The sequence below is a fragment of the Tuber melanosporum genome (assembly GCF_000151645.1).
Source record: "Tuber melanosporum whole genome shotgun sequence assembly, scaffold_80, strain Mel28".
NCBI lineage: Eukaryota > Fungi > Ascomycota > Pezizomycetes > Pezizales > Tuberaceae > Tuber > Tuber melanosporum.
This window is the reverse complement of record NW_003299129.1, coordinates 366,071-393,928: the sequence shown is the minus strand read 5'-3', so window position 1 is coordinate 393,928 and position 27,858 is coordinate 366,071. Positions and strand designations below refer to the sequence as shown.

The window sequence follows — 27,858 nt, the reverse complement described above, 5'->3', positions numbered from 1 at the left end:
GTCGACTCGAAAGATTTGCGAAGCTCGATCCAATAGATTTCTAACATGGCTTAGGGTCTATTGGAGGAACAGTGATTGGTATTGTCCATTCCCCCAAGATTTTACGCATTTGATGACTGATGATCGCAACGTGGCTTGGACAGCAGGCGGTAGTTGATAGACTAGTCTTAGAAATAGGGTGCTCTGTGGAAGTCGCATGATAAAACACCAGCCCTGTATGATAACAGTCTAAGCCTTGAAAGAGAGACAGAAGAGCCACCAAAAAGCGCAGCAGAGTGCCGGTGTTGCGCCCTACAGTGCCGGCACTTGAGCAAGTTAACCTCTAGATTATTTCTACTTCTATCATAAGTTCTTGATGCCGTGTGACTCTGGATGCTGGAACCCCCCTTTGAGCATCTTCAAGCGATGACTAATCTACTTTTTTCGCGTTCCCATTTCTCTCGCCGCCGACCGTGTGCATACGGTACGGTACTCGTACTGTACTGTAGTCTACTGTGCTCAAGTGCGGTAGGTGTTGTAATAAGTAAACAAAAAAACATCACAACCCAGTACACTTATCCAGAGATGATAAAATACCGGTAATACTAGCTCCGCGAGAACTTGTGATAAGATAGATTAAGCATGGGGTAAAAGAGCTCGTATCTATTTTCAGAAAAAGTGGACCCTCGTCCATAACTTATTGAATATGAAGAGCCGACTCTTGAATTATAAGTAATACCTCCTGTGCTTAAAAACAAGATGTATGATAGATAGAACATATGAGCCTGGCCGCGCTGGGACTGAGGAGTACTTGTATCATACCGTAGGAGGAGCAGCATGGCAGGACCGAATACTCTCAGTTGCTCTGTGTATCTCGTAGATTTGCCTACCAATCCCTAACAAAATTCAAATTTTCAGTAGGTACCCTTTTGCGCCCATCTTTTTATCGGAGAGTTTCTATAAAATGCCCGGGTTTTGGCAAGTTCTGACACCCTTCCACAGCAGAACTCATGAAACATCACTCATGCTTGCGTTTCCTTATGACAGGACTGGCAGCCATGTGGAGTCTCAACATTTTCAAACGAATGTTCCCGGTCTGGAACTTCTTCGTTTGGCTGTTCCTTCAGAGAATCCACAGAGAATTACTGTAGAATCAATACAGATGACGGTGTTGCTGTAATTAGGGATGGTCGTGCTTCTGAAAATCCTTTTTTCCCTCGACCATTGTTTCTCGCGGCGGCCAAAATTTAGGGAACAACAGAACCATTGCAACCCTACTCAACGCTGAGGCGGGATTCTGTTCCACGTGATCAAGCCATTTCTTGACGCACGGGCCACGCGAGGCAACGCTTCTAAGTTTACATGTGTTAACTCAAAGGTTGTCACATCGCCGTGCAATGCAGCGGGGATCTTCGCTGGATTAAAAACCTCAGAGCCCCAACTTGTATTGTACTCTATTCTCTACAGCTTCCTTTTGGTATAGCCACCAGGTGCTGCAGGTATGGAAGCCCCGATCCCCAGGTTCAACTGGTTTGTTCCCCCCCTATCCGCATTTTCTACGTGTCTGTTCAATGTCAGCTTTACTGATTAGCTTGTAGGGTCTTTCTAGTTGAGCTCTTGGTTTGCGGCGTTGTGTAGGTGCTCTGGGGTCATCCTTTCTTGTCAGGAGTGGCGGCTAACGGGCTACTAGCACTCTTTTCTTTCTCTTCTACTTCAACCGCACGTTTTCCAAGATACTTTCGCTCCTTGTCCGGATCTACCTCAGGTGGAAGGGTCTACCACACTATATTGACATACAGTCGCTACAGATTTCACTTCTCGCTGGAAGGGTTTTTTTCGGGAGAGTCACGTATCATGGCCCGAACGAAACTATCGTAATTGTCGGCGGACAGCTTACTTGGCGCTACTGGTTGCGGAGGGTGCGTCATGTTAACATTGGAGCTGGTAATAGGGGACGGGATGTTGCTGAAAGTGGGGTGGGAGGGAATTCGAAAAGCGGGGGGCATCCGTGTAGAATTCTGGTTGAGTTGAAGGGGCTTGAATGGTTCATCTACAACCATAGTCCGGCGTATGACTACGTGATGGAGCAGATGGCACAGGCGGGGGCGGAGCCAGGCGGTGGAAATCCTTCTCGGGGGGATCGTGGCAGGAATGTTGGGGGGCAATTTGACACAGCGGAATCTCATGGCGAGGATACTTCGACTCTAAAGGGGTCAAGGTCCAAAGCTCAAACGGAGTCCATATCAGCTAGACGTACCTCCGTAGGATCGCTAATGGGAAATAACGGCCATACAGGGGAAAAGTCGGCGCAGGACACAAGCATGGAAGAGGAGAAGCTAACCGTAATGCTACGTATGCTACCGATCAAAGTTGAGATTAATCGTGGAGCTATCGTCATGGGAAATAACAACGTGCCAAGCATTCTGGTTGCTCATTTCGAAAAGGCTGATGCATACATTGACGCTACTAGGGTATGTAAAAAGGTCTTTTTTGTGATGGTTTCGGCGGGGTTTCAGTGGTATCAATATTTTGTAGAGAGTATTATAGCGCTATATATTCCTTTCATTTAACTCCCTTTAACCCTCCAACCTTCGATTCTACGCATAAAGAGTAATTTCCTTGCTAATAATATGCAATCACACAGTCGCAACCTATCGATAAATATAAGCAACTATTTAACTTCTCGTTCACGCACCCAATAGTTGAGATGAAAACCAACAGAGATTACAAAGAACCGCTGAGTTCACGTGGCTCCAAGCTTCTTTCCAATGACAGTCAGAGTCTGAACAAGGCACCGCATGCACAGCGTAACCGTCGGCAGAAGCTCCATGACCTGTTGCCGGTGTTTAGCGACTCTGCCGAATCGCTCACATCTTCGGTAAAGCATGAATCTGAAACAAAGAAGAAACAAGGTGGAGGTACTGGAGCTGTGCAGGATAAGTGGATGGGTCTGAGCAGGTATCTGGACGAGTCGCAACAAGAAGAAAGGTGGAAGTTTGAACCTGCCGAATATGCGAAGGTAACGACCCTGGTGGACTGCCCCTCGGGGAGGTTGAGCCTGTATTGGGATGCACCGGGGTCTGTCCCGCCTCCATCTACAGCATCTACTTCGGGTGCTATAAGTTCGTCGGAAAATGGGCTAGGGGAAGATATCAATGGTTCTCAGTACTCACCTCCAGCATGGGGTATCGATTTGGCATTTGACGGAGGTACAATTCACTATGGCCCTTGGGCAGATCGGCAAAGGGTTTTCCTGCAAAACATGTTTTTCCCTAGGGTTTTTAAAACTTCCACTCCGGCAAAGAGATTGACGCCGGGGCAAGACCGTATCCCTACAAAGTTTAAGTTGTTTGTGGAGCTGTCGAGCTCAACGATCTTGAGGGTTCCGACTAGGGAAGAAAGCAAAGATAGGAAATACCACGGCCGAAAGAACGATGGTGAAGTGAGGCCATTTGGTTGGATTGAAGTAAAGGTTGGCCCGGAAAGTACCATAAGCTATGATATGTCTATGGTGCCCGGGAAGGATGGATGGACCAATAAACTAAACCTAGACTTGAAAACACCAGAGGTTAGGTCTAGTGTTAACCACGGTCTTTTTTGGAAAGCGGACAATCAGTCTCTCGAGTGTGATCTTAGCGGTCCCTTGGAGTGGAATGCAAAACACATATGGAGATTTGATATTCTATCTCGGGGACTCAAATTATTTATTCTTCGGGAGCATGTCACATTGCTGACTGATCTCATTGGTGATTGGTCCTCTGGGCCACCCACAGAATATTTGGCCTTCACACCATTTGTCTATGAGATTGGGTTGAGGTTCGAGGATACTTTTGAAGTTTGCATAAATGTCAACGATCAGAACATCATTAATAACCCGAGCGACTTTGAGGATAATACATTCATAATACTCAGGGGAGCCGGAGGGTTACGAGGTAGTGTAGTGTTGGATATGACTAGGTTCAGGCCGGATGATAATACAGTGGTATTTGATGTTTGGCTCGATGATTCTGGCGGACGAAGAAATAGGTTGGAATTGGGAGTGAGGCAGCCGGTTTGGAATACCTGGAATAGCTTCTTGGGGCCAGAGGCGGGGATGAAGTTAGGGAGTGCTGAAGAACTTAGGCTTAAGGGAAGCTATAATTTCTACTCAGCTGTTGAGCCGGGTCTAGTTGATACACTCCTCTTGGATATGATAGGCGTAGGCTTGGAGTTGAAGTTATTCGGGTTTCTGATTCGATACTTCCTGATTGTCAGGGAGAATTATTTTGGAGAGAATTTACACTTCAAGACGCTCGAAGAATGGCAGAAGCAACGGGAGGAGGGTGGAACACTTGCCCTTGCGGATGGCGGAGCTATAAAGAGTAACGATCTGGACGTGATTCTCAATTTGGATGCCAAGGATTGTTCTGTTGTGTTACCGAAAAAGATTTATGGCGCTGAAGAAGGGATTAAGTTAGGTGTGGCGGTTGTGGGGATGGACATGAGGTTCACTAATTACTATATGGGTCTGTATCTCGTCTTTATCTATCGTTACGGATGAACTAACTACTTTCATGTATACAGATCTTCAACTGGACCTTAGTCCAATATCCGCATCTCTTACGAGCTCCTCCCATACCTCGCAGTTGTTTGTCGATGGACTTACGATATATGGTCATCGATTGTTTGGACTCCCGCCAACTGAGCCCACTTATATCTGTAACTGGGATATTGGCGTTGGCTCAGTCGCAGGGGAATGCACCACCGAATTCCTCCATACAACTTTATCTGCGCTTAAAGCTTTCATATTTGCATTCGAGGATATCGAGAATGCTCTGCCTATACCACTAAGGAACATTGTTATTATCCACGATGTTTCCTTCGTTAGACTGAACGTCAAAGCCATGCAAATCTGGCTTCATCTGGACGATGACCCATTAGCATTCCGAATCACTAGCGGTGAAATATCTCTCATTTTGAATGATCTCGCGGACGAAAAAAATTCTGAACGGATATCATTGTCACTTCCTGATTTGACGATGGCCTGTGTTGATATTAGGCAAGATGCAGGTGAAGCAGAGACAAGGGGGTATCTTGAGACTTCCTTAAAAATGACTGCATTCGGAAGGAAAAAAGAGTTCTCGAAGCACCGCAGTTCTCAAATGAAACATGTCAGAGAGAGTGATTATAGAACGGGGAGGGCGAATTTTCTTTCAAGGGATGATTTCGAGGGCATTGGGAGTCGGAGGAGCAGTCTCTATAATGAAGATATGGACCAAACAGAACCTACTCTTCCATTGCCTGGGCTGCCTACGCCTATCCATGGTATGTACTCTGCGGTGGCTCCTTATAACAAATGCTTACCTAGAAAAGTATTAGATGATGAGAGATATAGAATATTTGGGGGGAGCTCGATTGATTGCGGAAAATCATCTCAAATTACAACGAGCTCGAGAAGCAAAAACTTGTTTCTCGCCACAGGGTACGTGACTCCCTCGTATATTCCTTTAGGAAATTACATCCACCTAACTTTTTCCGTAGGTCTGCAGGCCGAGCAGCAAGCAGTCGTAGGGCAGCGAGCTCACATGCACCATCATTCCACTCAGCAGTAGAATCCTTTTCAGACGCACTTTCTTTTACGCCGGATACGCGAGGTTTCATTCGGACGCCAACATTAACTACATTGGGATCGCAAACACCTAAACCCTCATCTACCCCTCGAACATATTCTAGTAGAAGTATTCGAAAACCTTCATCTAAAGTTCGATTATCAAGCCCGTTTGCTCGGCCGAGTTTTCCGCTGGAAGCTATAGAACTCAACTTAAAGAATGTCCCAATATTTTCTGCTAGGGATGAGCATAGCTTGAGAGATGGCGAGGCAAGGGGTTCATCATCCACTTCCGCTGGGACATTTATCGATGAAAAAACAGCTCACGAAAGTATCCTGGTTGAGTTTACGCCTGGAATCAGGGGTCATTGCACGGCGGTTGCCATCAAGGCTGTGGCACGGCTTTTGGATTGCGTGCAAGCAAAGGTAGGCCGTACGTGTGTTCGGGTTTGCTCATTAACTAACGTTATATACAATAGACCCCTGAGGATATTCTGGACAATATCCAAGAAGATGTTGTTGAGAAGCTTGCCGGCCTTGCCCGCCCATCCAGCGACTCGAGGATAATCGAAGTCTGCTTGAAATTCTCCCAACTCAAGTTCTGCTTCACCAATCCGGTACCACAACAGATTTCCAACAGTGTCCAGAACTTTGGTGACGAGAAACCAGATGAGGACTCTTTTAACCTTGAGCTGAGAGGCTTCTTAATTGCGGCTAGGTCGAAGACAATATTCCCCGAACGGAGTCCGAACCCTCTGGAGGTTGATCCAGTAAAACGGATTTTTTCGATTCACCTTCTTTTGGATGGATTGGAGTTGACATTGAAGCAGCTATTGGCTGAGTCATCTGACCCGTTTACAAAGCCAGCATTGGGTATTCTGGTAGAAGATTTACTTTTCTGGGCTTCCACACACGAGACCTCCAATGCATCTCTGCAGATCGAAAACGTTGTATCCTCACTACAAAGCAAGCAAGCACTGTTCTTATACGACGCTATTGGTCGGACTGCTCCTCTTATTGGAGATATTGAACAGGCATTCGGGGTTCTTTCTGGCGAGCGTAACCGGATGCGGGATCTTGCCTATGGGCTCGCCGTCGCAGGTGCTAGACCTGAGTCGGGGGTAGTGGGTGATCCGCCCTCACTAACTCGCCCGTCATACGTACTTCGTTCATCGTTGGATCACGTCCGCGTCCACGATTCTTGGAAGGTTATGTCTAGAATGCGCCATATTTATCAATCCCTTTCGGCAGCACACAAGCAAGATGTGGACAGACAATGCATTGGAAATATGGGAAACTGTCCTCTTGATGCAAGGCGGCAGGTAGTAGGGGCATTCGAGAGATGGCGGAGTTGGGAATTGGTAAATCTAGAACATAGCTTCGTGGTTCGAGCTATATTCGGGAGTGATCTTAAAGAGGGTGGTACTATAGTTATTCCACGTACCACAAAGGCTCGAATTATGCTAGCAAGCTTAAGGTTACTCGTTGATCCAGGCCCGATGCAGTGCGAGTTCTCTATTCGCAACATTTCTACTGCCGTTTCAGTAGGCAGCCCCGGAGAGAGCAACTCAGGCGGACTCTTGGCAGCGGAATTAGGCTCGAGCATATCAGCGTCGGTAATAGTGCAAGTCCATTGCCGCAGCATTGAGTTGTCTCTGACTTGGGAAATTTTGGATATCGCAGAGGGACTAGCGAATGCTCTGGTGAGTCGTGAGGGAGATACAAAACCTCATTCATCAGGCGAGTCTTCTCTAAGGGCTGCGGGCACGATTAGAAAAAAGAAACCAAGCTTCCATCTCCTTTGGACTATGGATACTGGATCGGTCTCTCTGGACACGGTGAATCTTAAGAGCTTGTCGATAGCTTACGGGATGCAAGCCTCACTATTTATCTCGGAACAAAACATAGAGCTACAAGATTCATTAGTTGGCAGTGCTCTGTTAAGGGCAGACCTAGTGACTTCAGAGCTAAGTTATACTGGTAAAGTTTTGAGCTTGGCAAGAGCACACAAGCCAAGCCTTTACGGCCACTTTGATGAACATTGCTTGGCTGTAACTCGGTTTAATATCTGGAAGATCGCGGGTTCTTGCGGGAGCATATCTTTCAATATCAAAGAGGAGGTTTTAGGGCTTATGGAAGTCATCGATGTCATAGTTAACGATGAGCTCTCGCAGATATGGAAGCTTGTTCAGGGGATGAAACATATAAATTCGGTCACAAACTCGTTACCAAAAAGCCCTTCATACTTAAAGAGGACTATTCACGTCGTTCACCTGACACTCTCGTTGGAGAGTTTCAGCATTGAGGCCACTCTTCTACCGTCTTTAGCTTATCTGATGCATGGAAATGGTGTCAGGCTCTCCACTCGACCCATAAATGCTACCGAGGAAATGGTTATTGATTTTGATGTTCTTCATCACGAACACGAGATACGAACAGGTTATGATAGGCAACAGACGAGAAGAATATCGGCATTGCAGATACCGGCCATCAATGGCCGAGTTAGGGATTGTATTTCCGCTGAAGAACGGTTGTTGGAGGTTTTTCTCTCAGTGGAAGCTATTCAGCTTGACGCATCATCACTCCAGAGCTTATTCAATGCGCTCAACAAACCAGAGGTTACAAATGTTATTGATGAAGCCAGGGCTGAATGGATTGGCACCCAAGCGAGACTTGGCGAGATATTCAGGAATTCTAAGGATGCTCACGCATCCTCAGCCAAATCCGATGCCCCTTTAGTGTATCGTGCACATGCAGGCATTTCCGGCTTGAAAATACAAACGTCTGCCCCTTCCGCGAGTTTGGAGATTGATCTCGGCTCTATTCAAGTACATGCCTCCAATAGACCTAAACCCGATTTAGATATACTTTCAATTCCTGAGGTCCATCTGGAGTTCCGCAAGATCACGGTTGAGCTTGATCGGGTTGGCATACATGGGGCTCTGGATTCATGTGGATATGTTGAGCTTCATGCTTCTCTTCTTTTCTCAACTAAGAAGACTCCGCGGGGCAAATCTGTTAGGGCCTTCTTTATTAAGAGTCGCTCGCTCCGGGTTGATCTTTTTGCGGAGACTGCCTCAACAATCGTCGATGTCGCTGGACATTTACAGGACAGGTTGAAGGACCTGGATCTCTCAAGAGAAGTCAAATATCTCAGGAAGCTACGCAAATCGAAGCCACTCATCGCGGTGGACTATGCCGAAGCTGGTCAGAGTGGGATTGAGCTTTTTAGTTCTATGATCGCTGTTGAAATGATGGGAATCCAGGTGTCGTGGATCGTGGGGAATTCTGGCTCCTCTCATTCGAGCGACGATTCAAGGCAGAATCTCGTTTTGTCGTTCAAGCGGATTGATTTCGCTACAGCTACAAGGAAGGAGAACGAAGCGTGTCTTACGATTGAAGAATTTCTGCTGGAGGTGGTGGATTCGAATACTGAACGGAAACAATCGGCCAGGTCTGAGAACTCAGCGCTCATGCCAGAGGTGATCTTCAACGTTGCTTGTTTCGTCAATCAATCGGACCGGCGATTGGCGATCCAAGCTAAAGGTACTTCATTAGACCTAAGAGCCACCTCTTCAGTTGTCCTCGCAGCTAGTGATCTCGAAAGTTCCATCGCTACAGCGAGTGAGAAGTTACGCCACGCCTCAGCAACATGGAAGTCGACTCCAACTGAAAGTGGTGCCGAGAGGGAAAATATGTTCGGAACCAAAAGACTAGGCTCGGTTCTAGTAGATGCAGATTTTGCTGGAGCTGTTGTCCGTATTAGCAATGTGTCGGATTCACCTACACTTCCCGGGCTGTCGTCCACCCGAGGAGGGGTGGGGACTCCACAGGGCCGTTACGGGCAATTTGCCCATGGAGAATCAAACGGCACAACAATCCTTCGGTCCCCCGGACTGGCTTTCAAGGCTGAATATGTTGCGCCTCCGAATGAGGACCCATCACTAAATGCAGAGATTAAGGTCAGCGCTTCAAGCAATACTCTCTACCCTTCCGTAGTGCCTCTGATACTGGAGATGACCTCCAATGTGAAGGAGGTGATGCGAGACCCCAAGGAAGCTAGGCCAGAGGATAAGCATGCGAAAGCGTCTCAGGGCGAGAAGGAGTCTCCCCCTGATCCAGCAGTGATTCTTGGACGCTGTAGACTCAACATCGGCTTGAGGATATGTAAGCAAGAGTTTACTCTCAGTTGTCAGCCAATTGCGCGAGTAGCAGCTTCTACTGAGTATAAAGAGATTTATGTCACTGTTAGCACCTGTGAGGATCCGGAAAGCGGGCGCTTCTATGCCATTTCAGCCACTGTAGCCGGATTGCGGACTTCAGTGCGCCATGTCTATTCAAGAGAACCTACCGGCTACCTTGAGGTTGAGTCGGTGGTTGTTTCATTAATGAATAACAAACACCTTAACGGATCCGAAGGCCTCTCATGCATCATGAAGCTCAGCCCAATGAAAGCTTTACTCAATGTCAAGCAATTCCAAGACTTTCTACTTTTCCGAGAGATCTGGCTTCCCGAAGAAATTCGCTCAAGTACACCTGCTCCGGTTGTTACATCATCGGAGCCTTCTCCAATGTTAGTTCAAAGATACCACAAAGTTGCAGCTACCAAGGCGTTTCCGTGGAACACGACGGTGGCGATCTCAGAGATTGATCTACAATTGGACCTTGGGCAAGCGCTAGGAAGGACTGCTTTGCTTATTTCGAACTTTTGGGTCGACTCTCGTAAGACTTCTGATTGGGAGCAAACAATGTGCCTTGGGTTTGACACTATAAGGGCGTCTGCTACTGGGCGTGCTAGCGGATTTGTTGACCTGAAAAACTTGAAAGCGCGGACTGCGATACATTGGCGCTCTGCTGCTGCTGATGACGCCATTCGAGCTCCCCTTATTCAGGCTTCGTTAAGCCTTGAGCAGCTCCAGGCCAAAACGTCCTTTGATTACCAAGCCTTCTTAGTTGCAGATATTACTCGCTTTTCCTTCCTCATGTACAACGTTCAGAAGGATAATGGGAATGCGGGAGATCGGTTGGTGGGAGTGCTGGATGGAGACAGAGTACATGTTTACTGTACGGCGCAGAGCGCATCCCAAGGTCTTGCACTCTACCAAGCGCTTCTCCGGCTTGCTCAAGAGAAAATAGCATCGTATCAAACCTCTCTAAAGGACGTAGAGAGGTACTTGAACAGGCCTTTGCAATCGAACCACAACTTCCCCGCGCCCCCCTCAGCCCCTTCTATTTCGATCCACAAGGAAGCACATCCACCAACTTTCTTATCGCTTCACACCGATGTTGTGGTGAGCCTCAAGGAGGTCAATATTGGCACTTTCCCCAGCACTTTCTACGACAACCAGGTTTTCAAAATGGAGGCATTGAACGCTACTGCCAGATTTGCTGTGGAGATGGAGGACGAAAGGCTACATAGCAAACTAGAGATGACTTTGGGGGAACTCAGGATTGCGTTATCTCAGATCCGAAGAGCTGAGGTTCTGAGTCAAGATTTTACTGTGGAAGACATCGTGCGGAACTCCGGAGCCACAAAGGGTGGGACAATATTGAAGGTTCCTCAGGTTACAGCGTTTATGCACACTTGGAACAAAGCAGGGTCGATGGATATCGACTATATTTTTAAGAGCGCGTTCGAAGGCAAGGTAGACGTGGGGTGGAACTATTCTAGAGTTAGCTTCATCAAAGGGTATGTATTATTTGATCTTCGTCGTGTTTGTGCTAAGCTAACCCCGAAATAATAGGATGTGGGCAACACATGTCAAATCCATAGCACAGCGACAAGGAAAATCAGTATCGAGCCCGCATATCACTATAAATACAGACGCTTCGTCATCCCCATCTGAATTATCGGGCGAAGGTGGGGAGTCTGAGAAGAAAGAAAAGGGCAAAATAACTGCGGTTGTCAACGTTCCCCAGTCTCGATATGAGTACAACGCTCTTGAGTCACCGATTATTGAAACTCCACAATTGAGGGATATGGGGGAGGCTACTCCACCGCTTGAATGGATTGGGCTACACCGAGATCGTTTGCCCAATTTAACTCATCAAGTAAGTAAAAGGATAATGGGATTTCGACCCGATCATGTTTTGCGAGTGCTAACATCCTCATAGATTGTCATCGTCTCGCTCCTGGAAATTGCGAGAGAGGTTGAAGATGCATATTCCAAGATTCTTGGAACAAGTCGATTGGAGCTATCAGCGAAGTAAATTAATTTGTGGGACATCTCTTGATGTGGTAGCCGTGTTTCAATCCTCGAGCTGTGTTTGAATTTCCTTTTTTTTTTTTTCTTCCTCCTCCTTTTTTAAGTCAGGATTCATGTCCATTCCTAGGGATATTTAGCGTGTGGTGTTAGTTTCTACTCTTTTGGTTTTTATTTTCTATTGTGGACATGGTCTTTTTTATAATAGTTTTAATATCACTCGGTAAGGGGTGCAATCACCCCAGCTCCCGCACAAATTATCATTGGCGCTAGCCCAATGTATGAAAATACTGACATTTTATCTCATGATGTGGTGGCCTATAATGGAATATGATGTGATTATTCGTAAATCCTACATATAGTGTAGTCACACGACCACAAGGGACAATTAGCTGTAAAAACCCAATTTCGTCAGCACCACCAGGGTGTTGTCCCAAATGATGGATCCTGTCAGCAATCAAGTAAAGTTACTTTTTTTTTTTTTTTTTTTTTTGACCAAAGTTCATGAGCTATGTATTATATAGGGTGGTATGTGAATTTATTTGTACAGTACGGTACAATTACGGTATCACCAACCTCAAATACAGAGGTATGAATGAATCTTGAAATCAACAGCACTTGTTAGCTATTTCACCTTTGGGTTCAATATGGATCACTGCGGTATGGAAGGGGTAATTCCGTCCCATTCTGCCGAGTTTTTCTCCACGTTAATGGCGGTATCATAACCGGCTGATGGATATTAACTTACTCATTAATATCTTGATTGGCTGTGTGGAAAAAAGTATTATTTTTTTTAATAGCTCGGGCGTTATCCTGCTTAGTGGGTTCTCTGATATGGTGGCGGTTTTAGGAATTAAGTTGTCTTGTAACGGAGGAGTATACTGACTTGCGCAGCGGTAGAGAAAAACACTAAAGGACTATGTGGGGGCTGTGGTAGGACGTGCACAAAAGGGTAAGGTAAGGTAAAAACAGCTTCGCTCAAAAAAACGGTAAAGACAGGTGTATAAGTAAAACATAAACAACGTATCCCCATCATTCCATGAATCACCACACCTATCCGTATCTCTGCGAGCATGTTACCCTTTCCTCCATACACTCCCGTGATAACAAAAGGAAAGAACATGTCCGGAGAATCTCCTGTCAATCTCTCAACCTCCACACTAATCCATTAGACTTCTGAAATCTTCACCAGACTCCCGAAACCTCCACAATCTATCTCAATCGACCAACATCGATCTGGAAGCTTCAACAAGTTGGAGTGCGAAATTTAACGCTATTGTATCATACTCGGGTAGAGTATCATTCAGCCTGGCATGAGGATTACTATATTATAGAACGAAAAGGGGGGTATCATATCATAGATCAAAATGGGTTGTCCCAATCGCTGTTGTTGTCAGCTCAGGCTGTACAGTACCAAACAACTTGACTAGTTTTTTTTTTTTTTCATTTTTATTTTTATTTTTTTCATGTCGGCAATTTGGAGTCCCAGTATAACACCTTCCCTCCATCACATACGGGTATATCATACCTATATACTACAGACAAAAAATATCTTCAGTCAAGGCACATTAAAATCCTCAGAAATCACCGAGGCGAAATTTACTTGCTCTCACCCTTGCCGCGTTCTTCTCTGCGTTCGGTCTCGAAATAGGGTACTCTACCCCCCATTTCCGATGGTATCATAGCTTACGCAGAACCTCGTACTCGGGGTTATAGAGAGTCGGAAAAAAAGTGATCGTCCGGTTTCTCTCCTGGATGGCAATACAACCATGGGGTCTTTCGGAAACGATAGAAATCTGAGAGTAGCCACCGAGTATGGTACCGGTATTCCAAGAGCAACATGGTACAAGTAGATGGGGGGGGGGGGCGTAAATCGGAATTGGAACCAGCCGAATTTCCTAACAATTCATCGGGATAAAAAATTCTTCCTAAACATCACATATCCTCACTCGTTCAGTCGGGTGCGACTTCAAATCGTAGCATTGTATTCTCCCCGGGACTTCATGACCCTCCGGCTAAATAATGCCCATGTACCCCACCCTCTAGAGGAGTAAGTAGCCCCCCCGAATTCTTAATGACACCCCTGTGTACTGTACCGCGCAGTGAAGCTAGAGAGTATCATACCGCACACCAGGAGTTCAGATCATAACTCCAAGAGCGCCTCCACGTTAACCAACCGTTGACTAATCAGGATCTTCCAGAAGCACAGGGGAATTGCGGGGGGACCGAATAAGCTTATTATTTTAATTAAATGTTGGGGGCCATGCACCCCGATCCATGATAGAGTGCTGTGCAGTATCATATCTCTTCAAACCTCAACCCCAAAGACCCCACAACGATACCGGAATAATAATATGTAATCACCAGAAAAAAAAAATATCCCACGTGTGGGGAGTTGTGCTGTACTGTACTGTACTGTACCTGTGAATGCCCACAAGATTTAATGAACAGACATCACCTTTTTACCAATTCCTTTCCCCTCCCTCCCTCCCTCCCTGTTTCTTCCGTTCCCCCTGCTCATCTTCCGCTGTGGCTTTTTCAATCCGGTTGGTTTTCGCGGCTTCCTTGTGGGGATTGGTACAGTACACAGTCCGTAGTCGGCCCGCATTATATATATATATGTGTGTGGGTGGGGCCTTGAGGCGGCCGGTTGGAGCGGATTGGAAGCTTGGTTTATACTACCGGTATCATAAGAGGAATCCAAGCGATTGCAGTACTTTATGATAGCTCAGACCTTCAAAGATCTCGGCGGAGATGCCATCTAGCCACGCTATGAATGCACTATAGTAACCAGCACAACCAGCAAAAATACAAAAAAAACTATCACCTTCCGTTTTCAAGATTTCCTCTCCCTTCGCGTCCATGATACCTAAATTTAGCGGGGAGGGCGGTCTTCGCGAATACCGTGGCGGAAGTCTGGAGATACGGTAGCCGGGTTGTGCTAACAATTATTCTAATGATTATGTAATACAGTATCTTGGCCTAGACTTTCCTTCACTCCCACTTTTGTACTCATTTCGCAAAATAATATGGACTCAAGGAGATGATAACATGCTGTACCATCATACCTAGACCTCACGGGCAGGCAGGCAGAGGTGATATTTACGAGGTCCAGACCGAGCCAGTTTGGGGATCGTGGGTTGGAAATGTTGGAAATAACAATGTTCATTGAGAAATGGCCGGTATTAACCCCATTTACTCCACAGCATACACCTCGAATACTCTACGAGTACAGGAAAGCAAAGCAAGATGATACCTCACCTGGCACGCACATGAATAACTCCATAAATCAATGGCATACCCCACAACACCACCCATATATCATAGTTACCCCAATCTCAGCACGGAAGAACTACTCCCCGTCCCCACAATACATCCCTGAAAGCTTACGTCCTAGTCCCCATCATGTGTTCTCACTCGTTACATGTCCTGCATGCACCCTTTACGCTCACTCAGGACAATCACCATCTCGCAAAAAGCACATGATAATTCTCGCCATAGCGCTCAACCCTAGACATTCACTTGTATATATGGATAAAATTGGGAAGAAGAAAAAAAAAAAAAGAAAAGAAACCCAATACAGATAGGACAGGGTGTGATGAAGCAAGCAAGCAGGCAAAGCTAAGAGAGAGAAGGAAAGAAGACATTAAAAAGGAATAATTTTACCAGCCCGTCTGTTTTCCCTCGCAACGTTAGGCGGGGAGAAAAAGAAAGTGGAAAGCACAGGGAGAAGTGCGCGAAAATGTAAACCAGACCACTCCACAAGAGAGAGAGAGAGGGAAAAGAAAAAAAAGAAAAGGAAATGGGGGAGAGTAAATGATGAGAAGGTAAGATCAGAGCAAAGAAACGAGTAGAGGGGAAAAAATCACGAAAAACCTGATGTTAACCCCCTATCCAGCGGTGTAAGAATCTGACAATTTCTCCTTCCTTCCTCTCTTGTTTTCGTCTCTTTCCCCCTTAATCTCGTCTCTCCCATGAGCCCCATCCGTACAATTTATAGATACACACAGAAAAGGAATTCACGCGCGCGCCAGAACTGTTTATCCGAAACCATTTGTGAACAAAACAGATGCGTTGAATGAAGCAACTGAAAAACGTGCTTAATTATCGTCGTCGCTGTGAATGGAGCTACCAACTTCAGTCCACGAACCCACGCTCTCATCTTCGGATCCGAATTCACTCAAGATCTCATCGGCGGGCTGTGGAATTTCCTCGGCTGCACTGCCAGCAATGCTCGGTGACCTACTGCCGCTACCTAGTGTGGTATTCTCGGCCCACTCGTGAATGCTCCAGTACGGCTGCGAGTTCCCAAAGGGGTTTTCAGTCTGGCGTCCCTCGTGATCACTGCTTGACGAAGCGGTTCGCGAGGAGTCTGCGTTTGCGGTGGTGACAAGAACATCGGGTGTTTGCAGGGGGGAAACAATTTCTGCCGCCACTGCTGCGGCCGTCGGAATGGCTTCCTGGGCGAGAGCTTGAGGCTTCGGTGGTAGGGGAGGAGGAAGATTCGGTAGAGCCCTGTCGCCACTAAGTGTGGCACTCGAACTGCGGCGAGAGAAGGAAGTACACGTAACAGAGCCGGGCACCTTTACGGCAGTTCCCGTTGGGGTGGAGGACCCGGCAGGCGAAGCCGGTGCAGTGTCGAAAAGGACGGAACCGTCTGCCGGAGCGGCGAGTGGAGAACCACGGCGTCTTACGTCTCTAGCCGCGCCATCTCGTCCCTCCCAGCCAGAGGCAGCGCCGAAAGTGTCCTCGTCTCGCTTGCGTGCCTCGGTATCGGTAGGCTTCTCGTCAAAGATGAAAGCTTTCTCCTCCTCTGTCCACTGTTCCTCGCTCGGAGTTCGCGGTCGAGGGGGTGCCCTACTGGTCATGGGATGCTCCGTTTGTCGTGGTCGTGGGTTGAAGTCTTCCGCAATCTGTGAGAGCGATAAGGCAACTTTCCGACTAGTGCGGTCGAGAAGTTCCAGGAGTCTCTCGCGTTCATGGTAAACCACGATGCCAGCAGCTATAGCTGCCGACACGGCGATGAAAACTGCACGGGCCGGCATCCTGTTCGGTGGCAGCGGTGAAGGGTTTGGGGGCGTAAATGGAAGAGCGTTTACTAGAGCGTCGTTGCCCGGCTGGGTGAAGGACGGGCTAGGTACGCCGCGAGAAGTGTGGAACACCAGCAATCAGTGGCCACTCGTTGTCAAGAGAAGTCGAGTCAGCAATAGCGGTAGGTTAGGTGATCTTGGCGAAGGAAATGAAGGGTTGGAGGGGGGAGATGGGGGAGGAGAGGAAAGGAGGAGAGAGAAAGCGGAATAAAAGGGAAGGGAGGAGGACGAGAAAGATTCGTCAGATTACCACGAGGGGCGTAGTAGGCAGAGTGAGAGAGGCAGCAAGTTTGGTAGAAATGGAGCTAGGCCGAGTACGAATAAGTACTCGAGTACAACGAAGCCAAGACTTTGCGGGGGGAGCCAAGGACTTTCCCACAAGAGGGGTAAAAAACCCTTAACCAAATGGAGAGAGTTAATCTATATATAAACCGGCACTCGCACAAAAGAGAAATCCCATATCATATCTTTACATCATCTTTACTCGTACATACACGTTGAAAAAGAGAATTAAACAGAGGAGACACCCAGCCCGAGGGTTGAAAAAGGGTTATGACACAGTATCCAAGTTTCTCAAACCTGGCGGAGAGAGAGACCACTTCACCCTTTCTACGGAAAGTCCACCGTGACACACGCAGCGGCAACAACTGCCGGTGATCGTAGCACAACCAGGGAGTGCATAATTTATTGGGACGGGTTCGTCCAAGACCCAGCCCGGGGTACATACCGGTAGATTAAATCACCTACTCGAGTAAGCATGGCACACATACAATAAGGATATCCATCGCTATCGATAAATAATAATACCGGTACCCTATAGTACTCGTACAGTACTGGTACGAGCTACGGTATGTATCAAAATATTGTGATACCATAGAACAATGCAGTGGCGTATCACAACTCGCTCGAGTGGTGAAGATTCAAGCGTTAGAGTAAGCGCCGGGGTGGAGTTGTTGGTTTTCCCCAGCGACGCCACTGTTGCCACTGTGGCACTGCGCATCCACCAAGCCAACCGTGTAACTTTGCTGCAGCTTTTATGCAAGGGGAATATTATGAAAAGGAGAGGCCTAACTTACTGTAACCCCACCTTTTTCTTAGCTGAATCTTGTCATGGATTGTCACTCGCGTTCCGAAGAGATCGTGTCTGGTGCATATCTCGTTTTGTCATCGCCGCGCTAATTCATTATCCGAAAATTTCATTCTTCTTCTTTATCCACAGTAGTAACATGGCCCGCGGGGAGCTTCTGCCCGCACCAGAATTGCGGGCTCAGGAAAAAAACAAATTTAGATTTGTTCCCCCGAGGTGCTGCCAGAGTTAATTTTTGCTCTATGGACAAGTCATATCTAGCATGCTTCCTACGACTATCACACTCGGTAGTGCTCGGGGGGGGTTGGGGATGTCATGCTCTCATTACTGTCAGATTCCCAAGAGGAATGATGATCACAGTGCGGTTTCCTATGATACCGTGCCTAGCAAAAGGAATAATATATCCCGAAATTTACCTACCACTCGAGCACAATGAATAGATTACGGTGACGGGACTCGGTTGGAGGGGGGTGGGGGGGGGTTATACTTATTTATAATCGCCTGACGATGATCATTAATTACCGGATATTAGATCTTGGCACTGTTAGAGACTGTGGTTTTCGACGAGAGGTATGATGACTATCATCAGAAATTTCCAATACTATGATACTTGCCTAAACAGAATGCTTTGCTATCATATATTTCTGGGCTGGGCGCTCAGTCCTAGGCGAGTAGCGTGTCCAGGGTTTATGAAGTTTGGACGAAAGAATTTTGGGAGACATGCAGTAGGTCCCATGCTATCAAACCAATTCAATTGTTGCGCGGGATTTGGGATAGGAGAAGAAGAAATCTGTCCATTATGACCTCTTGAATTCAGGGCTCACGGTAAGGTGGTTTTTGCTTTTTGAATATCGATATATTTGAAACTTATGAAGGCCATATATAGGCTACCTTACATGAACCTCAAAACGAACATATTCGAGTAGCTGGCCCATACCGCACCTTCTCCCAGAAGCTAAAAGAGATAACCCGAATGGGGCAACGAAAAACCATCAACAAATACAACCCTTTCCCCTATATATCCCTTCACCATTTCCCACATCAATGAATAATATGGGATACCCATGGACGTTTACCCCTACCAACCATTAGCAAAATTCCATAATTGATTCAGCTCAAGAGGGATTTACAAAGAAGCCTGCCGGATTCTGAGGGGGTCCCATCGGGCCCGGAGCCAGGACTGGTGAGATGAACCAGTCTGGCCCACCTACTGGAGCAGCAGCCGGGGCCGGGGCCGGGGCCGGGGGTGGAGGGGGGGCGGGCGGGGCGTTGTTCTGCTGGGCAGCAGGAGCCGGGGCGGGGACAGGAGGGGGGTTTTCGCTTCCGGCGATGGCGAACCACTGTGGAGGTGGGTCCGCGGCCCCTGGGGCTTGAATGGGTAGCCCGGCTGGGGGGGCCTGGGGTGCGGGTGCCCCAAACACCCACGCGGGGACGAAGAGGTCCGGGGGTGGAGCTGGTGGAGCCCAACCGGCTCCAAGATGATAATGTTGATTGTCAGCCATTTTATACCAGTGTTAATAGTGGATCTTTGGTTGGTGTGTTGGGGGGCGGAGAAGCGATGGGCGCAATGTACGAAGAATGGGGGACGAGAAGGTCCTGGATACGCTTTTATGGGCCATAAGGGGTTTCTTAGAATTGTCTGATGATAGGCTCTGGGGGGTTTCGTAGAATTGCCCAACGACAGCCTTAGATGCTTTCGCGTCCATAAATTTTACGTGAATAAAATAGGAGCGGTTGGTTCGATAGTATTAAGTTTTCCTTTCTAGCGATCATGCTAAGATCGCTGGCCATCGCTATAATCCCCAGGATTTTATTCGCCGGGCGCAATTCTATCCCGCTCTAATAGCTTCATGCAAGAACGGCAAAGAAGGGATTGAGGTGATGCTGACATACCCATGTTTCTCACATAACCGCATTCCTTTGATCATCCTTTCTTTGTGACAACGCCTTCTGGGTCCCGGTTAGGACTGGGGTTGCACCCGCAGCGGGTTCTGCATGATCGAGTGACAAGGCATGTTGGCATTGTCCGCGTCATAATCTGTGACGCCGATGTGCCAGGATTGAAATTTGAGTAAGGAAGGGTTCGAGTATTATGAGAGACCTAATCGCTAGATACCAGAGCTCTATCCTCAGACAGGGGGGAAGATATAATGCGCCCTGGTTGCTGATTATGATATATGGAACCAGACCAGAGACTCCACAACTGATCCTAAGGAGAGAGATTAGGGCAGACTGTTCTTCCTAGCAAGTGCTGTAAACAGCAGCCATGCAGGAAATCGCGCCCCACTGTGAAATTGGCATTTTATAAAGGGGAGAAGAAATCAATTGATCAAGACAGAATAAGGAACAAATCTCGGTTACCCTCTGGCCAACAGGAAAAAAACGAAAAATAAACTCAAAGCCCCGAACAGAATAACCCAAAAAATTCCCAAACAAATGCCCCAATACATCCTCCCTCGAGCGCCAGGATTCTACAACTATCATTCTCATCAGCCATGACATGTCTGGAAGGAAGCAGGGGATGGAAACAACATACGCAAAATCCAGCAATGTTAAGCTTCCCAGGTTCCTTGACCGCGGGTTTAGCAGAGACCGGGACTACTGCTGCCCAACCTTGGCCTTTGGTCGCGGCCGACTGCCCGGTTTGGGCGGGGGCGGGGACGGGGGCAGGGGCGGAATTAGTGGATTTTTGGGCCACATAGTACGGGGATTCCTGGGCAAAGACCCAGGTATAATCCTTCGCCGCGCCCTTGTTCTTCGGGTCCCCGACGGCCGTGGTGGAATTGCCTCCCGCAGGTGCCCTCATAATAAAGAACTGTGGAGAGGTTGCCTGGTTGGCACCAGTGTTGAACTCCCCTGCGGCAGGTTGAGCAACAGCGCCATAGGGAAAGTTGGGTTGATAGTTATTGGTCGACATATTTCTGACGCGTGGAATCACTGGGGCGTGATATGGATTAGCAAGAGCTCTAACAAGGACTGAAACATCAAATACCAAGGAAGGTGGATGGACTAGGTTGCGGGAGAAGGAAGTGTGTTGATGATGAAAGTGGAAGAGAGAGGGAAGAGAGAGGGAAGAAGAAGAGGAGAGGCATGGCAAGCTGCTGCTTGATTTGAATTCGGTACTGACTCGGGCCCAACCCCTCCATCAATCTCCAAGAACGGGAGTGGGGCAGTGGCAGAGAGGGATTATTGAGCCGCCTCTTAAGCTCTCCGGTGCCCTATCAACCAGCAAGGCACCACACGCACAAGAGGTATGCTATTGGGAGCGGTCCTCCTGACTTACTGCATCGCGAGAACACAAATATCCGTTTTTATATTTCGAGTGATCGGAAATGACGCCGCAAAACAATCTCTAAATCCCCCGCACTGCGGGGATTGGCTAGAAGATGCATAGGGACACTTTCCTGCTCGCTCACAGCGACATATGCTTTAAACCCAAGTGAAGCGTCGCGGAGGCGCGTATCTCGGAGCCTTAGCCAACTATCACACAAGAGCGGTCCCTAATGTGTTGCACTCCGAGTGACTAGCTGTGTCCCCCGTCGGGTATCTCTGGGTCCGCCCCGCGGCGGAGGTTCGTTAGAAGATGTATGGGGATGTTTCTCTACTTTCGAACTAACCACATCAATTACGGCGCCTCCACACCTATCCGGATACTATGCCCGTAACAATGTCCAAAGAGTTAATATCTTTCTTCTTCGGGTCAACTGATGTGTCGCGGCGAGCTAATCTCTGGATGGCGGGCACTAAGGAGAATGGTGAGATAACTCATGGGGACGGTCTCCACTCTTAGGTCGACTCGATTTAGATGCTATGGCTTGATTTCTGTGCGGTTTAACAAACTGTTAAGGAAACGGATATTTCGCAGGATACCCCTATCGGGGGTCCACCACTTACGTGGGATGCTATCAAAGAAAATTTCCTTTACAAATACCCTTCTAGAGTTTCACCTTCTTCTGTCCTATCACCCTGTATAGTATCATACCTAAACTTGTGCAATGATTTTTGAAAAAAGAAAAAAAAGAAAAAAAAGAAAAAAAAACCCTCTATGAAAGCTCTTCTCGGCGCACCACCATAGAGAAAAAATAGCAGATTTTCCCAACACCCAAAGTATGCCAACTTCAAGGAGAAATTCTCTATCGTTGCTAGATACCAGATGCACTTTCACCCCTTACGTCGGAGGAAGCAGGCAATGGGGGGGCTGAATGTTAAAAGGTCAGGAAAATTGTGTAATATTTCGCCTGTTTGCTTGCAGCATTTCACAATATCGCTCTTTTTCTTCTTCAAACTTTACACCTCTAGTTTCTTTTTCCGTGCCATAAAATGAGCAGAAGAGCACTTGCTTTCCAACCCTCACATGAATCTTCTCTTTGAAGTTGGCCCGTTTTGGATACAAGTTTCCATGCTGGATAACAGGAGAAAAGAAAAGAAAAATTCTAAAAGGGTATTCTGTAGAGAAATTTATTTTTGCGCGTTGCATCGTGTGAAAGTGGTCCCCCCACAGGAGTATTTTTCAAGATAACCGCTTTTTTAAAAAAAAACTAATTATGATATTGTAATATTATGATATCATGAAGTTTGTAGAAAAGAGTACGGGCACACCCAAGGCAGAAAACATTCAAGAAAAAGGAATACCCAGGATTCGTCCATAAATCTCTACCCATCCGGTAACCCCGCGCTTTTCGCCGCCACAAAGAAACTCCAGTAGTCCCTCTCCAGAAATCCGAGGCAAAGACTTTACAACTAAAATATAGTTAGCATGTCCAATGAAATCCGAAAAAAATAACCAATTTACCTTAGAGCTAGGCTCTCCATCGTCACTCTCTGAGGGGGGGGCATTCGGCCCATCAGACGGTCCATTCACTCCTTTCCCAGGAAGAGCAGGGATCGGAACAACAAACCAATCCACTCCTTGACCAAGGCCTGGTAGAACCTGTCCTTTATCTCCCGCCGCAGAATCGGGAGCATTTGCATCGGGGGGAGGAAGCAAGGCATACTTCTTTCCTTGATTAAGACTACCTTCCATCTCCCGCCGCTCAACCGGCTCATCGATAGGGATGGGTTCCCCCCCGTCCAGTGCGGTCCACTCGGGGCTTGTGGGGGAAGGAGGGGGGGCGGTGACTTCCTGGGAGTGGCTTATCCGCCCATATGCGATTACGGGTGCCCATTCGGTGGGTTGCCCTGGGAGTGCGCCAGGAATGGGAGGGGGTGGCACCATCCAGTAGCCTTGCTGGCCTGTATGGGGAGGAAGGATCGGGACTGAAGATGCCGGAACCTGAACGGCGGGCTGCTCCGGGGGGTAATGGTACTGGTTGTGCGCATTTTCGGTCTTTCTAGTCATGGTGAGAGGGTTTGGGGGGCTGTTCTTGAGAGTGGCTATTAAGGGTGTTGGAGTTTTGTGTTGTCTGGTGAGGAAGGAAGGATTGGTAATGCTCCTTTTATACTACTAGCTTTCCACCGGCAAATTAGAATTGAGGATTTATGTGGGTGGAATTTAGGTTTGCTTTTTAATAGTTTGTGCCATATCTTACCCAGTTTCCTACAATTATTATGGCCAGCGAACAGCCATAGTAAACACGGTGGTATTCTTGCTTCGAAACCCGGAATATGGACAACGACAACAACTTGCGAAGTTCTATTCTCGCTAGGATGGAGTGTGATAACTTCCATCTCCAACTCGTAGCAAGCACGGTTAGGATGAGGTCTATGATACTTTTAGTGTCAATCATTCTTGGCACATGTTTCTCCTGCCAGATACCACCAGATTTAACAAGCATTCGAATGGAACAGTTAATGTTGTAAACACTTTAGATCTATTTAGAGATATTGAATGGGCTGCGAGGCATTCGGGAGGCCAGGGGAGTTTCGGTAGATATTAGGAGGAAGGCTAACCTACTAGAAGAAAAAAGAAGGGAGGAAAAGACCAAGAAACAGTCCGATTTGGGGGGGGGTCTAGTGGGTTTGAAAATACAAAAATGGCTTTAACAAATATTGAAAGTTGATGCTACTAACACCTGGCGGAAAAAAGCCTGGTAAAACTATGATAGCAGAATGGAAAACATAAATAAGGGTCTTTCAACTTCATAATTACCTCTAACCACTACTAGGCCAGAATTTTAACTATTCTATTACTTCAAACAACCACTAGAATTTGGACCGATGTTGTAGTAATCCTATCATAATATTAGAAATGTACAGAGGGTTCTCTTGCGCCTACCCCATATTCCACGAGTGGATAGAGCATACGCCTTCTGTCTCTGAGACCCCAACTCCACACTTAAGTGAAAAAAAGGGTGTGTTTTGATCTTCCAACGCTCCGTTAAGAATCTCCATCATAGAAAGACAGGATTCCTGCAGTCTCTCGAAGAAACTGCATCGCTGGGTTCTTAACCAACCTAAAAGTTGACTCCCACCTCGCAGCACTGCTGCTAACGCCCTTATAGACGAATTGCGCAGTCAAGCTATTTATGATATTAAATTTCGTCCACTAAGATACGTCATTAACCGCGGTTCAACCATATACAGATCCAATTCCCCGTAAATCATCATTGTCGCCATAGAACTACTTCATTATTTCTCCATAGCAGCTCTCATCATCCTATCACCGCTAATAATTCCTGTAGTGCAAATAACAATCTCCCTCTTCTCCTCCTCTCTCCGTCCAACAAATCTCAACGCTGCAATTTCCGTAAATGTGCACCCTCCTACGAAGAATACAACCGTAACTTTCTTCTCGTTCGCCCCATTAAGTAGGTTCCTAGCTCTAACAGCCTTCTCTTCGCCCCTTTGTAACTCGTCGAAGGTCTTTCCCTTCACATTCTTAAGCACGTCTTCGAATCCACGCCAACCGGTAGCAGCCCAGTTCACAGCAGTGCCAACCACAGCAGGTGTCGAAGGGTCTTCGCCCCGTCGGCCACGAGTCATGAGGGGCTTCTGGATAACGCACTGGACGAGACGGACGCTGAGAGGAGCATATCCTGAGTAGACATATGCGATGTCATCGGGATTTTGTTCATTTACCTCGTCGACTATTAACTTGAGAGATTTTCGCAGGGTTGCATAGTTGGTTCGGGTTGAGGTGGAGGATGTTATTGATGTCCGAGATTGGAGGAGTTGGAGTTTCTCAAGGGCGGCAAGAGTAAGGACATGTTGGTAGCCATAGCCCTGAAGAATCTCCCGCTTGAAGTTATCCAGGTCCTTGGGTTTTAGCCCCTGGCCAACAAGGGATTCAACGCAGAGCAAGCGGAGGACCGATTCAAGAGGGGCGTTGCGGGCGATCAATTCCTCTATCGCATCGTGTTGGCTAGATGGATCTACTCCTGCCGCGAGATCTATTGAATTGTTAGTAAGGTATGGGGAGATAATAGCTAAAAGACTTACTCTGCTGAACTTCCAATATCCTATTAAAAATATCTGATCTAGTATGTTTCATGATCTCCTCTGCTAGGCCTGTATGCAGTCTCAACGACTGATGCTCTTGCTGCAAGCTCCCCAGTTTGCCCACAAACTCTCTTATTTCGGAAACCGTCTTCGCCTGATGCCTCCCCTCGTAATCATCATTCAACCTCCTAGCAACTTTGTTTAATAAGTTTCCTACAATCGCAAAGTTTGTATCTCTAAGATTCTCAAAGAGCTTATCTTCCGAGTTGAGGGATATTGGTTTTTTCTTTTGTTGCGATGAGGTAGCGGCAGGACTGGCAGATGAAGAAGATGCTGCGGTAACGCCTGACTGCTGAGGGCCTCCAACGAGCGAAGAGTCCACTTCTATCTTTGCTGTACCCCGAGCCTCAGTTAGCATAATCACAGTGACGCTATTAGCCCCCAGAATAATTACAGTTGTGAATCCCAATTGTTTCATCAATCAACCCCTCGTAAGTCAGCTGTGTCAGTAGGGGGGTCATAAAGTCTGATTCCCTATCCACCACAATCAATTCACCAAGAACACTGCTTGGCGCTAAAGCGAACGGGCTAGAACTAGAATCTAAAGCGTCCTCCTCGCCGCGCATTCGTATCAGAGCATCTGCAAGGCGTCTTGCACAGTCCCCCTTGCCAATTATTCGCGGAAAAAGCCCATACCGACGTTGTATGTTCATAAGTGCGCGAGCAGAGTAGAAGATGGATGTGTGATCCTTGCGCTAGTGGTGCCTCAATAAAAATTGGTCAGGCAGGGGTCTTAATAGAGGCTCGCGGGAGACGTACGAGGTATAGTTCTTCGAAGGCATCTTCAAGCTCCAAGGAGAGGAGGTCTGACTCAAGGGGTATAAAGTGAAGCGGAAACTCCCCGATCGTCAAGTCCCCTAGAACACCTTCGTCTTCCAAGATCTTCTCGCAAACGAGTGTCCGCCGAGGAACAAACATGACATTATATTCGAATTGCTGGCCCGGAATTTTCGCGTTATTCTTGACATGTGCTGTGAACTTGTCAGTCGATCGTTCTCTACCTGTAACGTAAATGGTAACGTTCAAGCAGGAATGATATATTGCTAACATATCAAGACATAATAAATCTTGGGAGCAAGACTGGCAGTACAATGTGAGAGAGCGTTGTACAACCTACTTTATGTCCCATCCGAGGTGATAAGGGCGGGGTAAAAAAATGAGACTTCTCCATGTAGTCCCGGTAACGTACCAGCTATCTTGAGGGCATTTTTGACCGTGCACCGTACGAGGAATACGATATTCTTCTGCGTGAGATCGGCAACAACATTCTCGTCTAACCAAAATATCTTGTCGACACCATGATCCTGTTCGACCAAATCAGTACCCTCGCCCCCAACGCAAGCGATGAAGCAACGTACTTGCAAAGCAGAAAACTTGCAAAACAAGCCAACAGGCCCGCTTAACGATTTATCTAGGATGAGTGTCTTCTTCCCGCGTACCTGAATAGATAGTTAGCGAGGTTTCATAGAGACCAAGATTGACCTCGAACTTACAGCAACAAGAAGGTCTAGAAGGTCTCTTTGAGCGGTGGCTTTGATGTGGGCAGTGTCGATGGTGGTCGAGTGGGGAGCCATTTAGTGTTGGATGTGACTGTGTAATGGTTTGCTGTTGGGTGAGGAGTCGAAAGCGGTGGTTGTCGTTGAGGCTCTGCCACTACGTTGGCATCCTGAAGCCGTCCGTGATAAGCGGGTCAGGGATCTGACAGCTGAGAATGGGTCATAAGTTGAGACATCGAGAGCCAGACAGGACAGCTTCCGCAAAATACCCTTGTTCACAGTAGCTTATAGATCCGCGCCGTTTGGTATCATAATCATCATGCTTAAAGGAATGTATACTGTATATATATGTCCATCAGAAAGTTAATATGAGTTAACCTGTAGATGCTTAAACCCGTAGAGGCACCTGCTAGGACTGACTTAATTGCGGGTAAACCTTAGCATTCGACCTTGCCAACTTGCAATAGCTTTGCATTCGAGAAACCCCCGGTAGCCCAGACACTGCACTGCAAGGCTTGAAGAAAGAACCCATAACCTCCCACCCGGGCCCCAGAAGCACTTCTCACAAGGCCGTCACTTTTTCCCACTCCAGTCACCACACGGCCCATTTTGCTTGAATGCCTTTGTGCCATTGAGCCCTGCCTGCCTTATCATAGCAGTATGCTAAAGAGTGAACATTCTATTGATGAAATCCGCTGCCCGTGCCCTACCGCCACTCTATGACACTTGTATGATATGATATGAGCCGTTTCAGGGTCGTCGTTGGAGGCTCCTCAGCCTTGCAAGACCTTCACGCAAGTCATCCATCACGTGATCTTGGCATTGGGCCCGAACGAGCCTAGTTGAACCGCGTCCTCCCCTCTCCCTTGTTCTCTCATCAACCGCTCACCTTCGTACCATCAACCACTACCACAACCTCTTTCAACACACCTCTCTCAATCATAACAACACCTACAACTTGCCATTTAAGGACCAAAAC

At 47.3% G+C, this 27,858-nt stretch overlaps 3 protein-coding genes; 1 reads left to right on the top strand and 2 right to left on the bottom strand.

Annotated features, from left to right (window-relative positions):
• Nucleotides 1–2,060: 2,060 nt before the first annotated feature.
• On the top strand, nucleotides 2,061–11,776 carry GSTUM_00011248001 (uncharacterized protein; the record flags this gene model as incomplete). Its single annotated transcript, XM_002841802.1, has 7 exons — nucleotides 2,061–2,450; nucleotides 2,624–4,436; nucleotides 4,465–5,287; nucleotides 5,470–5,992; nucleotides 6,046–11,255; nucleotides 11,311–11,617; nucleotides 11,681–11,776. 7 exons carry the CDS (start codon nucleotides 2,061–2,063, stop codon nucleotides 11,774–11,776), a joined length of 9,162 nt encoding a protein of 3,053 aa, XP_002841848.1.
• Nucleotides 11,777–15,258: 3,482 nt separating this feature from the next.
• Nucleotides 15,259–17,123, bottom strand: GSTUM_00011247001 (uncharacterized protein). XM_002841801.2 has 1 exon: nucleotides 15,259–17,123. Exon 1 carries the CDS (start codon nucleotides 16,812–16,814, stop codon nucleotides 15,870–15,872), a length of 945 nt encoding a protein of 314 aa, XP_002841847.1. The 5' UTR covers nucleotides 16,815–17,123; the 3' UTR covers nucleotides 15,259–15,869.
• Nucleotides 17,124–24,463: 7,340 nt separating this feature from the next.
• GSTUM_00011246001 (uncharacterized protein) lies at nucleotides 24,464–27,033 on the bottom strand. XM_002841800.2 has 7 exons: nucleotides 26,877–27,033; nucleotides 26,742–26,822; nucleotides 26,573–26,687; nucleotides 26,143–26,354; nucleotides 25,778–26,078; nucleotides 25,324–25,716; nucleotides 24,464–25,274 (listed from the first exon to the last, which is right to left on the bottom strand). Exons 1-7 carry the CDS (start codon nucleotides 26,955–26,957, stop codon nucleotides 24,514–24,516), a joined length of 1,944 nt encoding a protein of 647 aa, XP_002841846.1. The 5' UTR covers nucleotides 26,958–27,033; the 3' UTR covers nucleotides 24,464–24,513.
• Between the last annotated feature and the right edge of the window lie 825 nt (nucleotides 27,034–27,858).